Consider the following 25,378-nt stretch of genomic DNA (forward strand, 5'->3'; position numbering starts at 1 on the left):
TTGTCTTGGGATCCTGGTTTGTGGGATTTGAAAGAATGTGCAGGCTCTACTTGAAATAGTTATAAGAGAAATGAAGTCTATGAGGGGAAAGCCAGGATTTAAGAGAGTTGTGGAGATGGAGTATGCTGTGAACAGAGAATATCTAATCTGTCTAGGAACCGTAAGATTGTGATCAGATAGCCTCATTGAAATCATTAGCTAGGCTAGATTTCTTCTCATTAGATGGCATGTCAGTAGTTGCTGAGAAGGAGCAGAATGATAGTAAAATATTCCTTTGATAATGATACTTTACAGGAAAGTGGTACTGACTGATGTTGAACATCATCAGTGATAGACTGAAACATTCCTGGTCACATGTCTTTACCCACTATAATAGAGAGTTATGTCTCTGTGTTTAGCCAATTGCTTTAGATTTCATTTTAATCCCTCTATTGGCTTTTTAAGGAGCCCTGGTGGTGCAGTGGTTAAAATGCTTGGCTGCTAACTAAAGGTCGGCGTTTCGAACCCACCAGCCACTGTGCAGGAGAAGGATGCGACAGTCTACTTCTGTAAAGATTTATAGCCTTGGAAACCCTATGGGGCAGTTTACTCTGTCCTTATGGGATGACTATGAGTTGGATTGACTTGATGGCAGCAGGCTTGGATATTTATTCACTTTTTAGATATACCTTTTTATACCTTTGTATTTTTTTAGTGGTCGGTCTAGGGATTAGAATATGAATCCTTAACCTGTCGCTGACATCTATGTAGCATTAACGTCAAGGCTTCCAGCCAGTTCTTCCTGGTTCAGTCATGGCTGAAGAAGCGAAACTGGAACAGACTTGAATTATTGAAAATTGGGTGAACCAGAACGGTAACCGGAATGGTAAAAATGATGGGCCAGAGCCCTGCTGGAAATGTAATCTCCCTCAGAAAACAAGGGCAGCGTATGCACTGCATAGCAACCAAATCTCTGGCCCATTGGATTTTAGGCACAGATGGAAACAGTCCTGCTCAAAGGTGGCAGCTGACCACACTGCTTTGAATATGTGTCGCTCTCCACAGGCCTGCCAATAATCCAGTGTCATGCATCAGGCTCCTGAAAGGGTTCATTATGTCTCTTCCGAGTCTCCCATTCTAGGGCTTCAACTCATAATTTTTCATGTTCTGGTTAATGTTCCAGAGTATCCAAATTGTAAAAATTCAGGTCTGTTCTGGTTTCACTTCCTCGGCCATGACTGAACCAATTTGAACTGGTTTGAAGCTCTGGTTAATATTATATCACATTACATAAAATGTGAGAACATTGCAGCAGTATAAGTCCATTTATGTCCTACCATCCTTCCATCCTTTGTGCTATTGATGTCATTATGTATATGTGTCTATATAATAGATATATATAGGTATAGATATACTATATATTTATTTTTTATTTTGTTGTTGAGAATATACACAGCAAAACATATACCAATTCAGCTGTTTCTACGTGTACATTCAGTGACATTGATTACATTCTTTGAGCTGTGCAACCATTCTCACTCTCCTTTTCTGAGTTGTTCCTCCCCCATTAATGTAAACTCACTGCCCCCTAAGGTTGATGTCATATATTTTAAATCTACGTATGTTGTAAACCCCATAATACAAATTGTCACTTTTGCTTTAAATAGCTGTCTTTTAGAGAAATTAAGAGAATTAAAAAAAATATAATCTTTTATATTCACCCACATGTTACCTCTCAGGGGTCAAAGCCCTTCCAGTTTCTCCCTGCTTTTGTTTGCCCTCCAGTGCCTTCAAACAGTTTTTTTATATATTTTATCCAGGATTTATAATATGGAGGTTAGTTCAGTACAAGCTTCTCTGCATTACAGCATCTAGAACCTACCAGTTGCTTTTAGATTGTTTAAAAAATGCACTGTGACTTTTTCAAGTGGTACTATTGGCGAGAAAAGAATGAAAGTGGTTGTTGAAAAGACAGATTGTGTTGTTTTTTCTCTTTGGATAGCTGATAGGGACATTCAGGTACATGAGCTATTAAGACAGAGGTATTGGAACATCAGTGGTGCATCAGTCGTGCACTGAGAAGTAATAATCAGAAACATGGGTGCAGATGGGGCCCAGAGACCTAGGATACAATTAACTAGGATGTAGGCGCCCGTCGATCCATTAGATGCTGTGCTGAGCACTCTGAGAAGATAATCTGAAAAGTCCTCTAGAGTTGGAGAGGTTGGCAGTTTGCCATTTCAAGGGCAGAAGGTCTTCTTCCTGTACAGCCTCAAGCTGGATAGCAAAGTTTATGGATTAAGTGACTGTACCTAGGTTATGCCTTTCATGTCAGACCATTGTCATCTAGGAGTAGTAGAGCAACTGGCCTCCAGCCTTTCTTGTTTGAGAAGGGGTGGGAAGAGAGCCTGAGAAATTAACCCTGAGCTTGGACTGATGATCTGAAAAAGAGACAGAGCACATAGCATGTTTCAGCACTGGTCTATGAGGAAGTTTTTACTTAAATGAGAAAACTAAGAACAATGTAGTAACTTTTTCATAAACTGAATTTATGCAGTTTAAAGGACTGTTCTTTATCTTGGTTTGTATCCTTTGTAATTTGGGAAGATTTAAAAGGTCTTCTCTTTAATGAAATGATGGTGAGAGCACCATCATTTAGGTTCTTAACAATTAAGTTCTTGAAGGTTGGTAACCCTGTACTGCCAGCCAACCCATTCCCCAAACAAAATTTGTTTTTTGAAATATTAACAGTCCATGAAATCTAGAAGTTTGGGAAGCACTGGTTTAGAACTTTTTTTTTTTCCCAAGGATTACTGTCGCCACTGGAATGGTGTATAGGGGCTTAGTAAAGTGTATTCTAATTTGCCAGCCGTGAACTTGCTCTTTGCCTGTAGTGTCTTCCCTTTTGGCTTCCACATCCTAGGCAGTATAAAGACGAGCTGCAGTGTGGGACCTGGGGCAGCTGTGGTTTTACCACAGTGAATGGGGTGAACGGAGTCTGGCATTTCTAGATCTCACAGGATGGGAGCCACCTGCCCCTGGTTTAATGCTTCTTTTGTGCTACATCCATTTCTTTTCCATCATCACCTTTGAGGAGGCTTGTGAGAAATCAGGTTTCTTAAAGCATCAAGGTTATAGCATGTTCCTTTTTCTCTCATCTTGCTCTTAAGTTGTTCCCCTCTGGACTTGCTTGAGGTAGCAAGTCTAGATTGTGCTTGTACACAGTCACTAAGTCACAGGTGTTAGGAGGGATTGCTTCTTAGAATGCCGGGAATTTATACCCTCAACATCGTGCACATTTCTGGTTACATACATGCTGGATAGATTTTAACAAACTGAAATGAGTTAAGAGAATGACAAAGGTCTATAGAGGTTGATTTATGAAGAAATTGAAAAGAATGTTTTATGTTGGCTAAATGGCAATTAGTGTGGGGTAATGTGTCATTTCGTTGTGTTTGGAAGGGATAGACCCACGAAGAGGGGAGAGCTGATTTAGGATGACCCAGAAGGATGTAATTGAGATTAAGAGGATGCCCTCCAAGGTAGGAAAACCCAAGATGAATTTTAAGAATGATTTTCAGGACTGAGATCTTTTCTCTCTGGATAAATCTCTTCAGCAAACTGCTGGCAGCCCTATCCATGAGTCATTTAAAATGGGCAGTTTGATGAGTCTGTACTGAGATGGGATTTTATTATAGGGCATGTGTGACTAACTGGGGAGAGTGGCACCACTAGAGTGATTGCCAGAGATTACATACACTGTGGTTGTCCTGAGCATCACATTTGTTTCTCAGTGAGCAGCTGAGCTGTGGTTTTCTTTTCTAGACTCAGGCAACTTTAAAGACTTGCTCTCTCTTCAGGAAAGCTGTAATAGATAAGAATCAGATCCCTGAAAAGAAACATGTGCAAGGCAGCCGCAAATAAAAGGCCCTGTAATATTTGATTATCAAAAATCTTCCATTGTTTCCACTGTACACATTTAGGGATTTCTCCAAATCTGCATTTTATTACTGTTATTATATCTGAGAAACAATAGCCACTATCACCACCATTTATTAAGCATCTGCTCTGTGCCAGGGATTGTCTCTTATGTTTACAGTATATCTACAAGGGGCTTATGAGGAAAAGGAGGCTTACCAGGCTGTCTGGCTAGAAAGTGACAGTGCTAGGACTTGAACCCAGGTCTGTCCTTCCCTCCATTCTCCCTCATCATTCCCCTCCTCTTTTTAAGACTATAGCTTTTCCCTTTTACTTCCTTCTGACAAACTCACTTCTCTCCATTTAGTCTGTTGTTCTTCACCAGACCTAGACCATGGTAAGAAGAGAATATCTTGTGGCATGCAGTAAAGACACAGCTACTTTCCAAGTACAGAGATTTATATTGAATTCAGCTTAACAGTTTAACACAGTGCTCAAGCTGTTACAGTTTGTTTTTGGCATCACTTTTTAATCCCGACTTTGCCCTTATCCCTTCCCAACCCATTCAGTCTGAGCCACAGCTTGCCTCATTAAAGAGGCAAGGATTAGACCAAGATGATTCTCGTCCTCCTGTGATGTTATTGGGCATATTTATCATCAGTAGATACGTTTTAGTTTGTGCCCAGAAAGTAAATGAAGGAGACAGAATCCTTTCAGTTTAGTCTTCCCAGATCTCATCCTTAGTATTGGGCTAGATGTCATTCATCTAGTGTCTCTTGTTCTTGTTCACTTTCTTTCAGCCCAGACATATTCTTTTCTGTAGCTGCTCTGTCCTTTCAAGCCTGTTCTAGATGGTATGTGTTCAGTGTCTAGGAAGTTGTGTATTGTCTGGTTAAGTGCAAGACTTTGGTGTCAGACGGACCTGGATTTGAATCCTTGTTCTCCATTACTTACAAATATGATAGTTTTAGGTGAGTTAATCTAAGTCTCAGTTTCCTCATCTGTAAACTTGGTTTGTAGTGGTGCCCAGTTCACAGGTCCCTAGGATTAAGCAAAATAGTACTCCTAAATCTCTGGTATTTAGGAAACCCTCAACAGATGTTGGCAGCTATTATTATTATTATTAACTGTGAGTTAGCTAATATTATATTCTCATTACCTGGATTAGTTTACTCACCATCGATCGAGACTTTATGCTAGCATATTCTCATTTCTCTATGTAGCCTTGTCTTTTCTCTCTTTTTGTCTCCACCTTCTTTGTACCAGCTCAAATAGATGATAAATGCTCCATGTTGTCATTTACATCCTTTTGCCTAGGTAGCTTCTCCTTGATTGCAAAATACTACAATTCATAGAGTCTAGAGTCACAAAATTATAGAAATGGGAGGAATCGCTTCCACCATGAAGAAAAACCCAGGATCATGGAGCTAGTGTGGTAGACACCAGTGTTCTTTCCACCATGTTTTTTCCTTGCCTTAATTCCATATTTACATATTGTTTTAGTCATCTAGCGCTGCTCTAACAAAAATACCACAAGTGGATGGCTTAAACAAAGATATATTTATTCTCTCACAGTCTAGTAGGCTAGAAGTCCAAATTCAGGGCGTCAGCTCCAGGGGAAGGCTTTCTCTCTCTCTGGGCTCTGGAGGAAGGTCCTTGTCATCATCAGTCTTCCCCCAGACTAGGAACATCTCTGTGCAGGAACCTCAGGTCCAAAGGATGCGCTCTGCTCCAGGTGCGTCTTTCTTGGTGGTATGAGGTCCGCAATTCTCTGCTTGCTTCTCTTTCCTTTTGTCTCTTGTAAAAGGTGGTGCAGGCCACACCCTAGGGAAACTCGCTTTACATTGGATCAGAGATGTGACCTGGATAAGGGTGATATTACAATCCCACCCTAATCCTCGTTAACATAAAATTACAATCACAGAATGGAGGCCAACCACATAATTCTGGGAATCATGGCCCAGCCAAATAGTTAGACACATTTTTGGGGGGACATAATTCAAACCATGACACATATACACATAGTTAAAATCCAGTCCACAGTAATGGGGGACGGGGGGTGGAGAGGAGATACCTTTTATTTAGAAGCACATTTTCCATCACTTCTAGTCCTGGAAGGGATCTTAACACCCAGCATTTTGGGTGTAGAATTGTTTTCTGGTCCTCAGGGTGTTAGGAATTTCCAGCCATTAAATGGCTGTTTAGCATAGTTTTTCATTAAGCACATATATCCATACACAACCCTCATAGGGTGCCTTCCTCCTCATCAATCCTACCGTTTTTCTCTTGTTGACCTAAACTTAATGATTCTATCTTAGGTATCTAGTGCTGTTATAACAGAAATTCCACAAGTAGATGACTTTAACAAAGAGAAATTTATTTCTCTCACAGTTTAGGAGGCTGGAAGTCTGAATTCAGGGTGCCAGCTCCAGGACAAAGCTTTCTGTCTCGTCAGGTCTGGGGACAGATCCTTGTCATCAATCTTCTCCTGGTCTAGGAGCTTCTCAGTGCAGGGTCCTCGGGTCCTAAGGACGCACTCCCCTCCTGGTTCTTCATTCTCGATGGCATGAGGCCCCTTTCCTCTCTGCTCGTTTCTCTCTTTTATATCTCAAAAGAGACTGACTCAAAATACAACCCAATTCTGTAGATTGAGTCCCACCTCATTAACATAACTGCTTCTAATCTTGCCTCCTTAACATCATAGAGGTGGGATTTACAACACATAGGAAAATCACATCAGATGATAAAATGGTGGACAGTCAAACAATAATGGGAGTCATGGCCTAGCCAAGTTGATACCTACTTTTGGGGACACAATTCAATACATCACACTTAGAGTTTCTTTTTTTAAAAAATTATTTTATTTTTGTTGTTGTTGAAAATATACACAGCAGAACATACACCAATTCAACAATTTCTACATTTGCAATTCAGTGACATTAATTACATTCTTCAAATTGTGCAACCATCCTAATCCTTCTTTTCTGAATTTTTCCTCCTCTGTTAACTTAAACTCGTTGCTGTTGTCAGTTTGATCCCATATAGATAGTTCTTTAAAAGAGCACAATGCTCAAGGCAGACATCCTTTACTAATTAAGCTAAACTATTGTTTGGTTTAAAGAAGACTTCAAGGGATATTTTTGGCTTAAGGTTTAAGGATTATCTCAGGGCAGTCATTTTGCAGATTCATCTAGCCTCTATGGCTCCATAAATTCTGTTCTGCATTTCCCCCCTTTTGATCAGGATTTCTCTATAGAATCTTTGATCAAAATGATCAGCAGTGGTAACCGGGTACCACCAGTTCCTCTGGTCTCATGGTAAAGGAGGCAGTTGTTCATGGAGGCGATCAGCCACACATTCCATTTACTTCTACTCTTGACTCTCCTCCTTCCTCTGTTGCTCCAGCTGGATAGAGATGAGTGTTGTACCTTGGATGGTCACTTGCAAGCTTTTAAGACCTCAGGCACTACACAACAAACTAGGAGGTAGAACAGAAGCACTAAGCATGATACTGGCCAGTTACTGGGATTCCCCCATGAAACAATGACCCTAAACCTCCAAACAAAGAAACCAAATCCTGTTAGGTGTTTGTACATAAGCAGCCTCAGCAGCTGCTCTTTATTGTTGTTGTAAATATATCTATTGCATAGCATTCGCCAGTTCAACTTTTTACAGGTGTACAACTTATGGGCATCAATTACATTAATTAGCTGTGCAAGTATTACCCTTAATCAGTGGGAATTTTCTGTCACTGTAAACAGAAATTCAATGCTCCATAAGCAATAATCTATTTTTTTTTGTTTTAATTCTTTAATACAATTTAAAACATTCAGAAAAGTAGAAAGAATAGTATAATGAACAACATACATGTACCACCTAGATTCAACTGTTACTAACATTTTGTCCTATTTGCTTAAATTATAGCTTACAAAATATTTTACAAATATAATTATGTTATATATATATATTTTTGCTAAATTATTTCAAAGCACATTACAGATATTCTGACATGTCACTTAAATACTGTAGCATATATCTCTAAAAAATAAGGGCATTTTCCTAGAAAACTACAATTCTGCACCTAACAAAATTAATAATAATATCCTAATATCACTTAGTACCTAATCCATATTCAGTTTCCCCAATTATCTCCAAAATGTCTTTTACAGCTAATTTTTTCAAATAAGGATCCAGTCTTATCTTTCTTAAGTCCTTGAATTTAGAGCAGTTGCCTATGCCTCTCCCTTGCCGGCTTTTAATGTCATTGACTTTTTTAAGAGTTCAGGCTAGTTGTTTATATTATAGAGTATCCCACCTTCTAGGTTGGTCTGATTCTTCCTTCCTAGTATCATTTAACTTATTCCTCTTTGCTCTAATTTCCTGTAAACCAGAAATCATATCAAAAGACTTGATTAGATTCAGGTTGAACATTTTGAAGGCCTTTTTCCTGGGTGGTATTGTGTGCTTCATGAGGCATCACATCAGGAGCACATTTCCCCACTTGCAACCAGTATGTAACCCACGGGGTGATTCTTTGGGACTGTAAGAATCTCCATTTCCTCCCATCAATCAGTTTTTCACCTAATGGCTTTAGCATTCATTGATGATTCAGGGTTTCTTTTCTGTACTTAAAATAGTATTTGCGTTTTGGTATGTCCATTTTCCCTTGAAAGAACAGTGTTTACTATAGGAGTTCAGTTATAAACTTGGATGCTCTGTTACCTTCCACTGACCTTAAATTCAGTGGGGGAGAACCCAGGTCTATAATGAATTAGTTTTCAGACGCAGAGTTGAGGCAGAATTCGGGAGATAAAAATTGGCAGAGATGGAACTGCACGTGGAGGACAGACGAGGAATAGTGACCGACTGCTGCTGTGTACTGTTCTCTCTCCTACACTTTCTTGGACATCCTTTCAGGTTGCCAGGGAAAGGAAGGGAAGAGTTTGTTTCTGGCCAATAATCAAAGGTTCGAAAGTGGAAACTGTAGTGCCCCGAGAAGCTGGGAGATGGATAAATATGAGGCTTGCTATGGATCTTGCTTAACTAAATGTCCTCCTTGTTGGGAATTCATGTGTTTGGACTGGCTTTTTAAAACAGGGTGCAGTTTGGATTTAGGACTCCTGGGGTGGAGGTGGGAATCAACACATGCTCTAATTCATGTTGTGGGGTTTCTCCAGGACTTTTGAGTGTGTGTGAGAAGTTTCTAAACTCAAAAGGCTCCTTTTTTGGCACTGCAGCATCTTTTCTATTTTGGCATCTTAAGAATCTGGGGGAACCATATAAAGATCAGAAACAAGTCTGGCCCTTAAGGCTCCCTCTGACATGGTAATTCCAGTGAGTTGAATCCTGGCCCATTCGGATGAGACCATATAAAGAGGCCATTTCCTGAATTCCCCGCTTTCTGCCTCTCACGGGCTCCTTTTTGTAGAAAGCTGGTATTTTAGGACTGCAACCGCTGGTCACGTGCTTCCAACTCTACTCCCAGTCATCCCTGCCCCGTTTATTTTTGGAGCGAGCACATTTTTGCTTCTCTTTAGGAGCTATGCGGGGTCCTGCCCCCTCTGTCCGTCAGGCGGTAGCCCCTGGCAGGCTATGCTCATTTCCCACACTCAGAGACGTGACTCCACTTTTCAAGAGAGAACACGAGGGATGCACTGCCTAAGGGCTACTGTCACCCGTTTCTATTTCTGTCCCTCTTGGTATTGCACGTTTTAAGATTCTTTTTTTTTAAAACAAGTTTGGGTAATATTACCTGGCAGTGAGTCTGCCAAAATTGGAAATTATTTTCCCAGCCGATGTCTTGGGGCTGTGCCTCTAAATTTCAGAACCAGAATAATTTGAAGAAAAACCAGGACTTTTGAATTCTAGGATCAAACCTTCTCTTTTTTCTGGCTCTTGAGGTCTTTCGGGCTCTAATGTCTCTCTCTTACCCAGTTTTGTTTTGTTTTCTTTTCTCTTCCCTAGTACAGGGATAGCAAATCGATTTCTTCCAAAGTGCTAACTCAGACGGTGAGGGTCTTCTAAGTGCTTGATGTTAGTCTGGGCTCCATGATAAAGAATGCCATGACATCTGAGCCTGCCTAAAGATTAGGTTTCTAGTTTCAACGATGGAGCAAGAGTAAATTGCTTGTTTGTTTCTATTTTTTAATGAGTGGGCCATGACACAGAGGACTCAAACATAAAAGGTTTGAAAAAAATAAGTGTTAATGTCTCCCCTTGTCCTACCCAGACCTGATGGGCAGGAAAGGGAAGGATCCCTGACTGAAGAGTTACAACTTCTCACTGCTCTAGGCAGGGACTAGAGCACTAACTGTTGAGCTAGGGAGGCCATTCAGGTCCCTGCAGGCCCCCAGCATCTAATCTGTCACCTCGGGGAAGGGAAAGCGCAGCAGTTTTGGCAGCAGGTCCTAAAAGAAACCACAGCAGTGGTTTGGCCTGGATTGTGTGTCCTGTGTTTCACATTGCCCTGGGGAAAGGGTTGTGGGGCTCTTTTTGAAATAGGGCTAACTAGGTGTCCTTATAGCTCTTAGGAAGAGCAGCCAGGCATTCAGGGGCTGGGCTGTCCATGCAAAAGCAGCCCACCAGACCTTTTAAATTATATTGCTAAAAGTGAGTTACTAGCTTACATTTCAAAGAGATGATTTGCACCTAATTACCAACTGCTGCCTGATGATCAAGTTGCATCAGCTTACACTTAAGGCCTGCATTGTAAAGTAATAGATGCTGAGGGTCTCAGACCCCTAAAGATTTTCCCCGGGGTCCTCTACTAATACTTATTCAATAACAACATTTGCTACAGGCCAAGTGGTATCTGCTATTCCTGTCCTCATTACAACCTTGGATCTGGTTACTTCTGGAATGCTTTTCCTTTTCCTTTCAATCCAGGGCAAGCCCCGCTTTTTACACAAAACTTCCTTGACCTCTTTTTCCTCAGCAATTCCCAAGTCCATTCAATTTTGTTTAGCCTCTAGTTATGTATTGCAAACTTTGCATGCCTGTCTCATAGCACTGTTTTAATGATGGATCAGGAGAAAGTGGCCCAATAAAAACCACCAGGGTGACAAGAAAACTGCAAAATTCAGTGGAACTGCCCCGTGGCTGAAGGGATTCCTCCTCAGCTTCCCCTTTGGCCTCTGCGTGCAGCCTCTCCCTGGAATGTCTCTCAGTACCTCTTTGTGATGCTCCATTGCCAATAGCTAGTCCCTACCCTAATGTGGCTTCTTAGACTTCAGACTAAGCCTGATGTCCAATCACATAGAGTTCACACAGACCCGATATACCCTGAATTCTGCCTCTTCTCAGCCTCACTGAACTGAGGTAACATTTGAGGACAGGGATGGCATCTTCTGCTTTCTCACTGTCACCTAATACACTTAGGACAGTGCCCAGCTTCCCACATAGGGAACAAAATTGAGTTCTTGGTAATAGTGGTTAATTTAATCTGTCTCATCCAGACAGGATATTTATGTGTGGCTGTAAGACTTGTAGTAGGTGGTGTTTACAAAAAAAATTCTTATCCTTGGACTCAGATTACTAAATAATGAATGTAAGGATTCCCAATCAAGAGATAGACCTTTCCCTCTCTTGGTCCAGTCCCTGCCTTACAGAGAGCTAAGCTCTGCCTGGCTGTCTCCATTTCCCACCTGCCTCAGCACTCTTCTGAGGTTTGCTAAGACTCCTAGTGGGAAGCAAGGAGGGCTCTTACAGCCCCTGCTTCCTTTTGCTCAGAGGAGTTTTTTTTTTATTTTTTAATTTTTATTGTTGTAATTAAATGAAGTTTACATTTCAAGTTAGTCTCCCATACAAAATTTTTATGCATACATTGTTATGAGACCCTAATTGCTCACCCCATTCTGCGACAGCACACTCCTCCTCTTCCGCCCCTGATTCCCCATGACCATTCCACCAGCTTCTAACCCTCTCTGCCTTCCCATCTCACCTCTGGACAGAAGCTGCCCCTTTGGTCTCTTGTATCTACTTGACTAAGAGTCACACTCTTCACGAGTATCACTTTATGTCCCACAGTCCAGTCCAATCCCTGAGAGGATTTCTTTAGAACTCTCCCTCTCCCAGGGATCTCAGTGTTTGGGGGAGATGAAAGTAGCTTACACAGAAGGCCAGAAGACCCTGAGGTAATGAATTATTACAGTTTTTACCATATCATATCAACTCCAGTTCCGAATGCACATTATCACAGATGGCCCCATCCATGAGTAAAGAAATACAGGGTATTATATTACACCACAAGGAAGATGGGTGCAGGTCAGATGGGTTTAAAATATCCATTGATATCAGATGAGCACTCCTCAAGGGGACCCAGTAAGATTCAGTTCACTTCCCTTTGTTTAAGATTTCAGGCCTCCCAAACATAGTGCCTTACTCAGGGTAAGAGCCCTGCAAGTATTTGTTAACAGATAAGTGAATCATGAGTCTACCTGTCTAATGTTGTTTGAGTTCCAATAAAGATGGGGCTCTTTGCTTTGTCATAGTTTCTCTGCAGCCTCCCTCCCTGTGCAAGGTTCTTGGTTTCTCCTTACACACAACTTTGGCTTGTGCTAGCTTTGGGTTATTGTGATTCCAACGGACCGTTATAGCCCCAGTACCCTGAGCTGTCTGGACAACTTAACCTCTTGCCTCAACCCCAGATTCCTGGGACAGAGAATCTGATTGGTTCAGATTGGATCAGACTGGAATACCCACACTTCAGTCAGCTATGTCTTAGGAAAGAGGGTTCATAGGATATGAGGCTTACCCCTTCAGCCTATGGACGAGCATGCGTGGGGTACCAAGTATACCAAAAGAGGGTGTGTGGACTGGGAAGCGATGGTGGGATCTCTGACTTAGTACATGTCCCTTCTCTGGCTTTCCCCTTTTATTGTTTGAGACACCCAGTAGCTTGTTTCCACTTCTGTAATTTTGTTGTTTGTAACTGAGATATGCAGAGCCCCAAGATAGCTTCATCACCTGCCTCTAGCATAGACAATGTTTTAACTTTAAAGTGTTAAAAAGGAAAGATGTCACTTTGAGGACTAAGGTGAGCCTGACCCAAGCCATGGTATTTTCAGTCGCCTCCTATGCATGTGAAAGCTGGACAGTGAGTAAGGAAGACTGAAGAAGAATTGATGCCTTTGAATTATGGTGTTGGCAAGGAATGTTGAATATAGTATAGACTGCCAGAAGAATGAACAAATCTGTCTTGGAAGAAGTACAGCCAGAATGTTCCTTGGAAGTAAGGATGACGAGGCTTCGTCTCACGGACTTTGGACATGTTATCAGGAGGGACCAGTCCCTGGAGAAGGAGATCATGCTTAGTAAAGTAAATTAGAGGGTCAACGGAAAAGAGGAAGACCTTGAACGAGATGGATTGACACAGTGGCTGCAACAATGGGCTCAACCATAACAATTATTATGAGGATGATGCAGGACCGGGCAGTGTTTCGTTCTGTTGTACATAAGGTTGCTATGAGTTGGAACCGACTCTATGGCTCCTAACAACAACAACAGCACAGAAAACTGAAGTTTGTACTATTCTCTGAAGTGCTACTCACATACCCAGGAGCTAATTGGAGATAGGCATTCCAGGCTTTGGCTTCTTTTCAGTCACTCATTTCTAGCAGGGCTCTGGCTCACCCTGCAGAAACGCCCAGCATGGAGATGCAACATGTCCTCGGTAGGCTGGGGTGTTACTAGAGAAGCAGGAAAGAAAGTTTATCTTTGTGTAAAATAAAAACATCAAAAGTATAAAGGTACTTTGGCATGTTAAGGTGGTATTAAAAAATTACGATATAGGCTTTGAGCAGTAGATTAAAAGGCAGTTGCAGTGAAACAGCATTTTAGTCCAGGGGCCAGCAAATTACATTCCACAGACTGGCCCGCTGTCTGTTGTAAATTAAATTTTGTTGGAACACAACCACACCCATTTATTTATTGTCTGTGGCTGTTTGTTGTTCTGTAGTATTCTGATTGAGTAGTTGCAACAGAGACTGTATGACCCACAAAAGTGAAAATATTTACTACCTGACCCTTTACGGAAAGAGTTTGCTAATCCTTGTTTTAGTCCATTTTTCAAGGTACCTCCCAGACTGAGAGCAATGATTGTAATTATATCAAGTCTTGGAAAAAGAAAATTGATATTTTAAAAACCAGTTTTAGAAGAATACTGGGTAATTCAAAATGCTATTCTACCTACTAGAGTGGTTCAGTGGATTAGTTGGTATTCCCTGGTAATTTTAGTTGCTATATACTGGACAGGAATTCCGGCACTTGGGTTTCTGAATGTATACTTTGCAGATGAATGATTCCTGCTCAGATAATTTGAGTAGATTTTTAACCCACCAGTTTAGTTTGCCTTCTAAATGAGCCTCCTTCTTATGTCTTTATTTTATTACTTTTCTGTTTATAAAGGTAATATAAGTCAATTGTAAAAAAAAAAAAAAAAAATTTGGAAAATGCAGAACGGCACAAAAAAGGGAAATAAAAATTGCCCACAGTTTCATCACTGGAGTCCCATTCCCCTCATGTACATATAGCAGTTAACACTAGATATTATGAATTAATAGGAAGAAAGGCCTGGCAAGCTGCTTCTGAAAATCAGCCATTGAAAACTCTATGGATCACATCAGAACATTGCTGGATCTGCAGCCAATTATGGGGATGGCATGGGACTGGGCAACATAGGTTGCCATGAGTCAGGGCCAACTTGGTGGCAGCTAACAGCAACAACATTCTATATTAGTAATCTTTTCACAAAATCAGAAACATACCTACTGTTTGCAGTGTGTTTTTAAAAAGTAATATATGTTGAACTTTCTCATTAAGTATTTACTTGTAACGCAACTTTTTATCATTGCATAGTACTTTCATATGTTTATTCTGTAATTTACGTATGTCCTTAGTGTTGATCATTTAGCTGGTTTCCAGTTACTCACTGTCAAATATACATGTTCCTACTGATCACCGTATTTTTGTGCAAATAATGCTGTGCCTTCTGTGTTTGTTTACTGGCCGCTACCTCCCCCCACGAGGTATTTTCTTTTTGTAAGCATCCTATGCTGATTGTTTTTACAGCAACATGTGGAAGAGGGTTGGCTTGGCATTGCTTGTGAGGGTGCCTTGCAGGGGGAGGGCGGGGCCAGCAAACGCAGAAGGCGCACATTATTTGAGTAAAAATACGGTATTTCCTTGGGATAAATTCCTGAGATTGTAATTACTGGCTCAAAAAGTATGAGCATTTTTAAGACTTTAAATACATATTGCCAAGTTGACCTCCAGAAACCATGTGTCAATATATACATCCACCAGAAGGCTATAAAAGCACCTAGATTTTTATATTAGATTACTGTATCTTTATTTGAGAGGTTTTGACAGGCTGAATATAGGTTTAGGTATGACCTTAACCTTAGTTTGAAGGCAAACATTGATTGAGGGTGTTATTTTGGCTTCTTTCTGTAGGCTCCTCCTCCAAAGCCACCCCGTCGGCAGGGAGGCTGGGCAGATGATTCCATGAAGGCTACAAAGTGAGTACCAGCAGCTCACAGGGGTGTGGGTCAGGGACTTTGCTTCTATGTTGTTATTGTGGTTGTTTTATAATGGCTTTCTTGAGATATAAATCATATACAGTTTACAGAAATCATATACAGTTTAGATATCATATACAATTTGCCCATGTAAAGTGTATATTCAGTGGTTTTTTAGTGTATTCATAGAGTTCTGTAGCCATCACCACAATCAATTTTAGAACATTTTATCACCCCCCCAAAAGAAACCCCATACCCATTAGCTGAAGAGAAAAGGCTGTCAGCAGCAAAGGTTTTGAGAACAGTAAAATGGATCAATGTAAGAAACGGATATGGTTTCATCAGCAGGTGAGATGACCATCCCTGAGGCCTCCAACCTATCTCTCACATGTTTTCTGCTCCGTCTATAGGCTTTGTGTGGCTTGGGACTGTTTGAAGCATGTCTAAGTACATGGTGATGCTCTGAAGGGCGGTTGATACTGTTGGTGTATTGTTAGTGCGATTTTTGTTTTCCTTGATGTTTGCAGAGATTGGTGGGTATAGAAAGTAAAAGGTCATTAAAAACACAGGAAAGAAGGAAGAGACCAAAATGGATGTCACAATAGCAAAAGTGAACAGAAGAAACGATGAAGTAAAAGCTGAACAGAAGGTTTCAAAGACCATCTCAAGAAGACATGGTAAAGTATTATAATAAAATGTGCATACACTTGCAGTTAGAAAACCAAAATAGAAGAACAGGATCAGCATTACTCAGGCTGAAAGAACCGAAGAAGAAATTCAGGCCTAGAGTTGCAATACTGAAAGATTCTATGGGCAAAAAATTGAATGATGCAGGAAGCATCAAAAGAAGATGGAAGGAATATATAGAGTCACTGTACCAAAAAGGATTGGCCAGTGTTCAACCATTTCAAGAGGTAGCGTATGATGAAGAACTGCTGGTAGTGAAGGAAGTTCAAGCTGCACTGAAGGCATTGGCGAAAAACAAGGCTCCTGGAATTGATGGAGTGCTCATTGAAATACTTCAACAAATGGATGCAAAGCTGGAAGTGCTTATGTGTCTATGTCAGGAAATTTGGAAGACAGCTACCTGGCCAACTAGCTGCGAGAGATCCATATTTGTACCCATTCCCAAGAAAGATAATCAAATGGAATGCAGAAATTATTGAACAATATCATTAATATCACATGCTAGCAAAATATAGCTGAAGATAATTCAAAAAAGGCTGCTGCTGCATGTAGACAGGGAACTGCCAGAAGTTCAAGCCAGACTCCGAAGAAGACGTGGAATGAGAGATATCATTGCTAATATCAGATGGGCCTTGGCTGAAAACAGAGATTACCAGGAAGATGTTTACCTGTGGGAAAACATTCAGCTATGTAACAAATTATGGGTGGGGATTCCGGAACACTTAATTTAGCTCATGGGGAACCTTTACATAGACCAAGAGGCAGTCGTTTGAACTGAACGAGGGGATACTGCGTGGCCGGGAATTGCGAAGGATGTGCGTCAGAGTTATAGCCTTTCACCTTATTATTCATTCTGTGTGCTGAGCACATAATCCAAGAAGCTGGACTATTTGAAGAAGAACTCGACATTGTAGGATTGGAGGAAGACTCATTAACAATCTGTAAAATCTAGACATAACCTAGCTTGCCAAAAATGAAGACGACTTGAAGCACTTACTGATGAAGATAAAAGACTACAACCTTCAGTATGGGGAAAACGAAAATCCTTACAACTGGTCAACAAACACGATGATAAGTAAAGAAATGAAATTGTCAGGAATTTCATTCCACTTGGTCAACAATCAATTCCCATGGAAGCAGCAGTCAGGAAATCAGAGGACATACTGCATTGGGTAAATCTGCTGCAAAAGACCTCTTTAAAATCTTAAAAAGCAAAGTTGTCATTTTGATGACTAAGGTGCTCCTGACTCAAGTCATGGTATTTTTAGTCGCCTCATATGCAAAGCTGGACAATGAAAAAGGAAGACCAAAGAAGAATTGACACATTCAAATTGTGGTGTTGGCGAAGAATATGGAATATACCATGGATTGCAAAAAGAACGAACAAATCTATCTTGGAGGAAGTACAGCCAGAATGTTCAGTAGAAGTGAGAGGGTGGTGTCTTGCTTACTTTGAGCACATTATCAGGAAACACCAATTACTAGAAAAAGATATCATGTTTGGTAAAGTAGAGGGTCAGCGAAAAAGAGGGGAATCCTCAATGAGATGGATTGACACAATAGCTGCAACAATAGGATCAAACATACCAAAGATTGTGAGGATGACACAGGACTGGGCAATGTTGTTCTGTTATAATAAGGTCGCTGTGAGTCAGAGCTGACTCGAGCAACTAACAATAATAACAACAGGTACATGGTGATGTTCTGAAGGGCGTTTGATACCACTGGTGTATTGTTAGTGTGATTTTCTTTCTCGTTGAAGACTGAAGGGATTAGTGGATCTAGAGATTTTCTGTTTTGTAGCTAGGCTAACTTTAAAGGCTTCAATTATGGCACAAAGCAATTTAAAAGGAAAGCAGAATAAATGAGCCATACCTTAACAGTTACGGCAAACTGAAGTAACAGAATTTGATACGTCGAGTGTATGAGATTTTATTGTAAGCTTCTACTGTCTTTGTTTAACATTTCAGTATATGCTCTCTTTTGAATACCTTGGATAAAATTTATATTAGGCCTGCTTTGACAACAAGGAGGGTTGCTTTTACTTGTTCATAGAGTAAGTAACATGTATCTGAAAAAATGGTCGTTTTCCTTCCTCAATTTTTGTTTCTCCTATTTCCTTGTCCCAAAAATCATACTAAATACATTAATTTTTACTAAAGCTTTGGCTGTGGCTTATTAAAGTGGTCTTAAAACATTGTTCTTATATTTGAAGGTTAAGCTACAAACCACATCTTTTGGATTTCTCCTTAAATTGTTTGCAGCAATAGTGATGGGAACGTACAGTTTACTCACAGTGCTCTCCATAGATCTCCCTTGTGAGCCCAGCCTCATTTTTAAGATGGCTGCCAAGGCTTATGGTGCAGTTACATGGATGTACAGCTCGGTATATAATAATAGGAATCTAAGCCTTACAGGTATGATGCTTAAACCAGTTCAGCATTTTCTTTCTTTTAGTTCTACTTTAGAAGGCATTAAACTTAAATGCAAACGGTTAAGCGCTTGACTACTAGCCAAAAGGTTGACACTTCAGACCCACGAGAGGCGCCTCGGAAGATAGGCCTGGTGATCTACTTCCAAAAGCTTTGAATACCCTATGGAACAGTTCTACTCTGCGCACACGGGGTCCTCATGAGTTGGAATCGAACTGACTTGGTGGCAGCTGACAACAACAGTAAACAGCTAGATGATTAAAAGAACACCTAAGAGTAAGAAGTAACATAATGTTTGTGAAGTGGTCAGTGTACTGCAGGAAACCAAATGGGCAAAATCAAGCTGAAAGACAGATATAACTGACTGATGAAAAACCGTTCACATAATCAACCATTAAGTATTGAAGAAATAGAGCAAAAGAGATTATAAGCATTTGATGGTTCATTTTCAATATATGCAGTTTCAAGGAAAACATTTTGATTCTTCCAAAATCTTTAGGAATTTTCCATCTGTTCTTATACTGTCTGCCTTCCTGACAAGCCAAAGCTACATTTCCTCGTCAGTTTTTTGATAATGAGGTACTAATGAGGAAGGAAGGGAATGCTTTGATGTTTTTATATGGCTGGTTTACTGACCACTTTTTAGTTGATTGATCACTCTTAATTTATTAGTGTTTCAGTATTTCCATTTTACTCTTCATTCTCCTTACTGGCCTAACCGTAAACCAATGGCTTTCAAATTTAAATGTGCTAACCTTGGAAGAAGGAGCCCTGGTGGCCCAGTGGTTAAGCAAGCGCTCGGCTGCATTCTGAAATGCTGTTGGTTTGAACCCACGGGGACAGTCTGCTTCTGTAAAGATTTACAATCTTGGAAACCCTATGGGGCAGTTCTATTCTGTCCTGTAGGGTTGCAAGAATCGACTGGACCGCAATGGGAACCTTGGAAGGTGTTAAAAAATGCAAATTTATGAGTTCCTCCTTCAGAGCTTTGTATTCAATGGGCCTGAGGTACATTTTGAGGAGCCCTGGTGGCACAGTGGTCAAAGCAATCGACTGCTAACCGAAAAGCAGCTCCGTGGGAGAAAGATGTGGCAATCACTTCAGAGAGATTATAGCCTTGGAAAACCCTACCAGGTCACTCAACTTGACAGCAGTGGGTGGTGGGTGGGTGAGGTACATTTCAACAAGAATCACAGGTAATAATGGTCTGTGGGCCATACCTTGAAAAACACTGCTTTTAACCCTTGACCCAATGTAATGTTAGAATATTGCTGATGTGTACAGTAGAGGTGACTGTAATTTGATGCCTTTTCTGCAGTTAGATTGCAGTTTTTGTGTGCTTTTAAAATTGTAGTGTGTGCCTTCTGTTTTGCTGCAGTTTGTCAGCTGGACACAGTTATGATATTTTAAGTAAACAATTTATATCTAAGATGAAAGGGTAGTTATTTACATGTTATAAACATTTACTTCACAAGATGCCATTCTTTGAATATCTCTGTTGGGCCAGAACCCATCTTGATTGGTCATCTTGCAGGACAGGTTAAATGTAAATTGGCTTTTGATAATCATTTGTTTAGACGGTCTTAACCTTAACTGTTTTGTCAGATTAACTGGTTAAAATGTACATTGTTTCTAGACTGGTCACTTTAATGATTTTGAGAGTTTTGACTAAGATACTGTAAAATTTCACTCCAGTTAAATACAGAAGAGATTTGTCTTAAGGAAAATGTGTGTCTTAAATATCATTTTGAAAGCTACCAGGTAGTTTAATATGTAGTTTATATAGTGGGATGACTATTAGACTGGTCTGGCTCTCCTGATGTGGGTGTGTGTGTGTGGGTGTGTGTGTGTGCGCTTTACCTCTTTGACATCATCATTCCGTTTGCTTTAGCTACTCTGCACTTAAAAGCAAGTTTCAGAGTCTCTTCTGACATCCATTTTGGTCTTTTCCTTCTTTCCTGTGTTGCTAGTGCTGTGCTGGAAGATGAGCCCCCTAGGTTGGAAGACACTCAAAATATGACTGGGGAAGAACTTCCTACTCAAAGTAGACCCAACTTTAGTGACACAGATGAAGTAAAGCCTCCAGGATATCCATTAATAATCGGAACGTGGAATGTACGAAGTATGAATGATGGAAAATTGGAAGTTGTCAAAAATGAAATGGAACGCGTGGGAATTGATATCCTAGGCATCAGTGAGCTGGCGTGGACTGGTACTGGCCGGTTGGTATCCAAGAATCATATGGTGTACTATGCTGGGAATGACAAATTGAAGAAGAATGGTGTTGCATTCATTATGAAAAGGAGTATTTCAAAATGTCTTCTGAGGTACAACACTGTCAGTGATAGGTTAATATCCATACGCCTACGAGGAAAACCAGTTAATACAACTATTATTCAAATTTACGCTCCAACCACAAATGCCAAAGATGAAGAAATTGAAGAATTTTACACAATGCTGCAGTCTGAAATTGATCACACATGCAAGAAAGATGCATTGATAATTACTGGTGATTGGAACGCACAAGTCGGAAGCATAGAGGAAGGACCAGTAGTTGGAAAATTCGGCCTTGGTGATAGAAATGACGCTGGAGAGCGCATGATAGAATTCTGCAAGACCAACGACTTATACATTGCAAATACTTTTTTTCAACAACACAAGCGACGACTCTACACGTGGACCTCGCTGGACGGACTCCACAGGGAACAAATTGACTACTTTTGTGGAAAGACACGATGGAGATGTTTACTAACATCAGTCAAGACAAAGCCAGGGGCCAGTTGCGGAACAGACCATCGTTTGCTTGTGTGCAAGTTCAAGGTGAATCTGAAGAAAATCAGAGCAAGTCCTTGAGGGCCAAAGTACAACATTGAATATATCCCACCTGAGTTTAGAGACCGTCTTGAGAATAGATTTGGTGCACTGAGTACTAATGACTGAGGGAAGACATCGTATGCGAAGGAAATGAAAGGTCATTAAAAAGACAGAAAACAAAGGTATAGAAAGAACTTTTTGATCGGGGGGCAATAGAACTTTTAAAATAACAAAATCTTTGTCTTTTAGTGCTTACCAAGGGCAGGTGGGGTGGGCCGTGGGGAAGACGACACAAGGCTTAGGGGACCTTGAGATTCTGTTACAGGTGTTAGAAATATTTGGGAACAAATAAGAGTGATGGTTGAACAACATGATGAGCATAACGTCATTTAACTCTACATGCGAAGACTGTTGAAATGGCAAATGTTTTGTTACATATATACTTACCATAATAAAAACATTAAAACAAATCTTTGGCTTCATTTATAAGACTATGTGATCCAGGAACTCTGAGAAATTCATTGAGTTATTCCTTTGTGTGCGGTGCCTGCAGAAGAGATTTGGGTTATGCAGCTAGAGGGTATTATTAGCCTACCCCAAATTACTGTTTCATTTTATTGTGAAAAAACTTCATCCAAAACTATTGAAGTAAGATAACATTAAAAAGATACCACAGGGGTCAGTGATTTAGAGTTTGATTCTTTGCTTTTTAAATCTATAAACCTGATTTTTGTCTTTTGCCTCCAGCTGTTAAGGACTTATTCATGCTCACCAAACTCATGAAAGATTGTCATGAATCAGTAACTATTTTTCAATGGGACGTGCATCTTTTATAGTGACTGGAAAATAGAATACTTTTCTGTTCTTTAGAGTACTTAAAAAGCCAAAATATATCATTCTGAAGTTTTGGGGTGAACAAGGAATTTAGAGCAAAGGGAATCAAATAAAGCAGAGGTCACAAATCGGTGACCTTCTAGCTAAGTCTATGCCCACATTGTTTTGTTTGTCCTTTATAGTGTCTTAAAAAAAAATGGAATTAATTCTAACATTTAAAATTTGTTGTTCTTGTTAGGTGCCGTCGAGTTGGTTCTGAGTCATAGCGACCCTGTGTACAACAGAACAAAACACTGCCCAGTCCTGTTCCATCTTCACAATTGCTGTTATGCTTGAGCCCATTGTTGCAGCCACTGTGTCAGTCCATCTTGTTGAGGGTCTTCCTCTTTTTTGTTGACCTTCTACTTTACCAAGCATGATGTCCTTCTCCAGGGACTGATCCCTCCTGATAACATGTCCAAAGTATGTGAGACAAAGTCTCACCATCCTCCCTTCTAAGGAGCACTCTTGCTGTACTTCTTCCAAGACAGATTTGTTCATTCTTCTGGCAGTCCTTGGTATATTCATTACTCTTCACCAACACCATAATTCAAAAGTGTCAATTCTTCGGTCTTCCTTACTGTTATTCAGTTTTCGCATGTATATGAGGTGATTGAAAATATGGCTTGGGTCAGGTGCACCTTAGTCCTTAAAGTGACGTCTTTGCTTTTTAAAACTTTAAAGAGGTCTTTTTTTTTTTTTTGCTTGGAAAGGATGCGGGTGAGGAAAAGAAATCTCACACTGATTTATTGCTTACACTGAGTGTACACAGTGTGCTCAGCTTGTCACAGGCTAGTGAGAAAGAACTTAGTCCCTGTCCTTAACAGATCGCATAGTCTCTTAAAAATAACATGTCATCCTGCTTACAAAATCAATATGCTTCATAATAGAAAATTTTGGGGTGACAGAAATGTAATATTGTAAGTCCCACCCAGCTAGATTTCATATTTTATTTTCAAATTTTAAAAAGAATACATCTCAAAAGGGTGACTGAGGACCACATTTACACAGAACAAGAAGAGTTCGATGTGGCAGTATCTTGCCATAAGTAGTTTAAACACCATTTTGGTTTTGAGGGGCAGTGTGCAGTGGGAGTGAAGGGGGCAGGGTCGAGGTTCCCCAAAAGATTTATTTAAGAAACACAAATGCGCTACGTCAGCTTAAAGAGATCCTTTGCAGCAGATTTGCCAATGCAATGCGTCATTTGATTTTTTTTGTTTCTTGTTGTAGTTGAAGTGAAAGTTTACATTTCAAGTTAGGCTCTTACACAGATATTTGTACATGCATTGTTATGTGACCCTAATTGCTCTCCCTATACTGTAACAGCACACTCCTCCTTTTCACCCCTGATTTCCCATGTTCATTCAACTAGCTTCTAACCCTCTCTGCCTTCTCATCTCGCCTCTGGACAGGAGCTGCCCATTTAGTCTCACATATCTACCTGAGCTAAGAAGCGCACCCTTCACGATTACCATTTTATGTCCCACAGTCCAGTCCAATCTTTGAAGAGTTGGCCTCGGAAATTGTTTTAGTTCTGGGCTGATACAGAATCTGGGGGCCATGCATTCTGGAGTTCCTCTGGTCTCAGACCATGAAGTCTGGTCTTTTTACTAGAATTTGAGTTCTGCACCCCACCTTTCTACTGCTCCATCAAGGACTCTCTGTTGTGTTCCCTGTCAGGTCAGTCATTGGTGGTAGCCAAGTACCATCTAGTCCTTCTGGTCTCAAGCTGATGAAGTCTCTGGTCTATATGGTCCTTTCTGTCTCTTGGGCTAATACTTTCCTTGTGTCTTTGGTGGTTGTGACAAACTGATGCATCTTAGATGGCCGCTTCCAAGCTTTTAAGACCCCAGATGAGCCACTCACCAAAGTAGGATGCAGGACATTTTCTTAAAAAACTTCATTATGTCAGTTGACCTAGATGTCCCCTGAAAGCATGGTCCCCAGACCCCCACCCCTGCTGCTCTGTCCATCAAAGTGTTTGATTGTATTCAGGAAACTTCTTAACTTTGGTTTAGTCCAGTTGGGCTGACTTCCCCTGTAGTGTGTTCTGTCCTTCCCTTCACCTAAGATAATTCTTGTCTACTATCTAGTTAGTGAATAACCCTCACCCTCCCTCCCCACCCTCGTAACCACTAAAGAATGTTTTCTTCTGTGTTTAAACCTTTTCTTGAGTTCTTACAATAGTGCTCTTATACAATATTTGTCCTTCTGTGACTGATTAAATTCACTCAGCATAATGCCATCCAGATTCATCCATGTTATGTTTCACGGCTTCATCATTGCATAATATTCCATTGTGTGGATATACCATAATTTGTTTATCCATTCGTCTGTTGATGGGCACCTAGGTTTTTTCCACCTTTTTGCTATTGTGAACAGTGCTGCAATGAACGTGGGTGGTATATATCTGTTTATGTGACGGCTCTTATTTCTCTAGGATATATTCCAAGGAACAGGATTGCTGGATCGTATGGTACTTCTAGTGTTCTAAGGAAGCACCAAATCAATTTCCAAAGTGGTTGTACCATTTTACATTCCCGCCAACAGTGTATAAGTGTTCCAGTCTCTCTACAATCTCTCCAGCATTTATTATTTTGTGTTTTTTGGATTAATGCTAGTCTTGTTGGGATGAGATGATACCTTATTGTAGTTTTGATCTGCATGTCTCTAATGGCTAATAATTGTATTTCCTCGTGTCTGTTAGCTGCCTGAATATCTTCTTTGGCGAAGTGCCTGTTCATATCCTTTGCCCATTTTTTAATTGGGTTATTTGTCTTTTTGTGGTTGAGGTTTTGCAGTATCTTGTAGATTTTAGAGATTAGATGCTGATCGGATTTGTCGTAGCCAAGATTTTTTTCCCAGTCTATAGGTTGTCTTTTTACTCTTTTTTTTGGTGAAGTCTTTTGATGAGCGTAAGTGTTTGATTTTTAGGAGCTCCCATTTATCTAGTCTCTCTTCTGGTGCTCGTGCATTGTTACTTATGGTTCGTATTGTGTTTTTGCCATGTATTAGGGCTCCTAGCATTGTTCCTATTTTTTCTTCCATGATCTTTATCGTTTTTTATTTTATATTTAAGTCTTTGATCCATTTTGAGTTAGTTTTTGTGCATGGTGTGAGGTATGGGTCTTGTTTCAGTTTTTTGCAGATGGATATCCG

At 40.4% G+C, this 25,378-nt stretch overlaps 1 protein-coding gene across 2 annotated transcripts in view; it reads left to right on the plus strand.

The window, feature by feature from the left end:
* Positions 1-25,378, plus strand: part of IFT43 (intraflagellar transport 43) — a 113,591-nt gene that overhangs the window by 17,532 nt on the left and 70,681 nt on the right. For both annotated transcript variants that reach the window (XM_023726399.1, XM_004371122.2), the window contains exon 3: positions 15,349-15,413. In XM_023726399.1, the coding sequence (XP_023582167.1) occupies positions 15,349-15,413 (65 nt within the window). The remainder of the gene's footprint in view (positions 1-15,348; positions 15,414-25,378) is intronic.

The sequence above is a fragment of the Trichechus manatus genome, unplaced genomic scaffold (genome assembly GCF_000243295.1).
Source record: "Trichechus manatus latirostris isolate Lorelei unplaced genomic scaffold, TriManLat1.0 scaffold00010, whole genome shotgun sequence".
Taxonomy (NCBI): domain Eukaryota; kingdom Metazoa; phylum Chordata; class Mammalia; order Sirenia; family Trichechidae; genus Trichechus; species Trichechus manatus.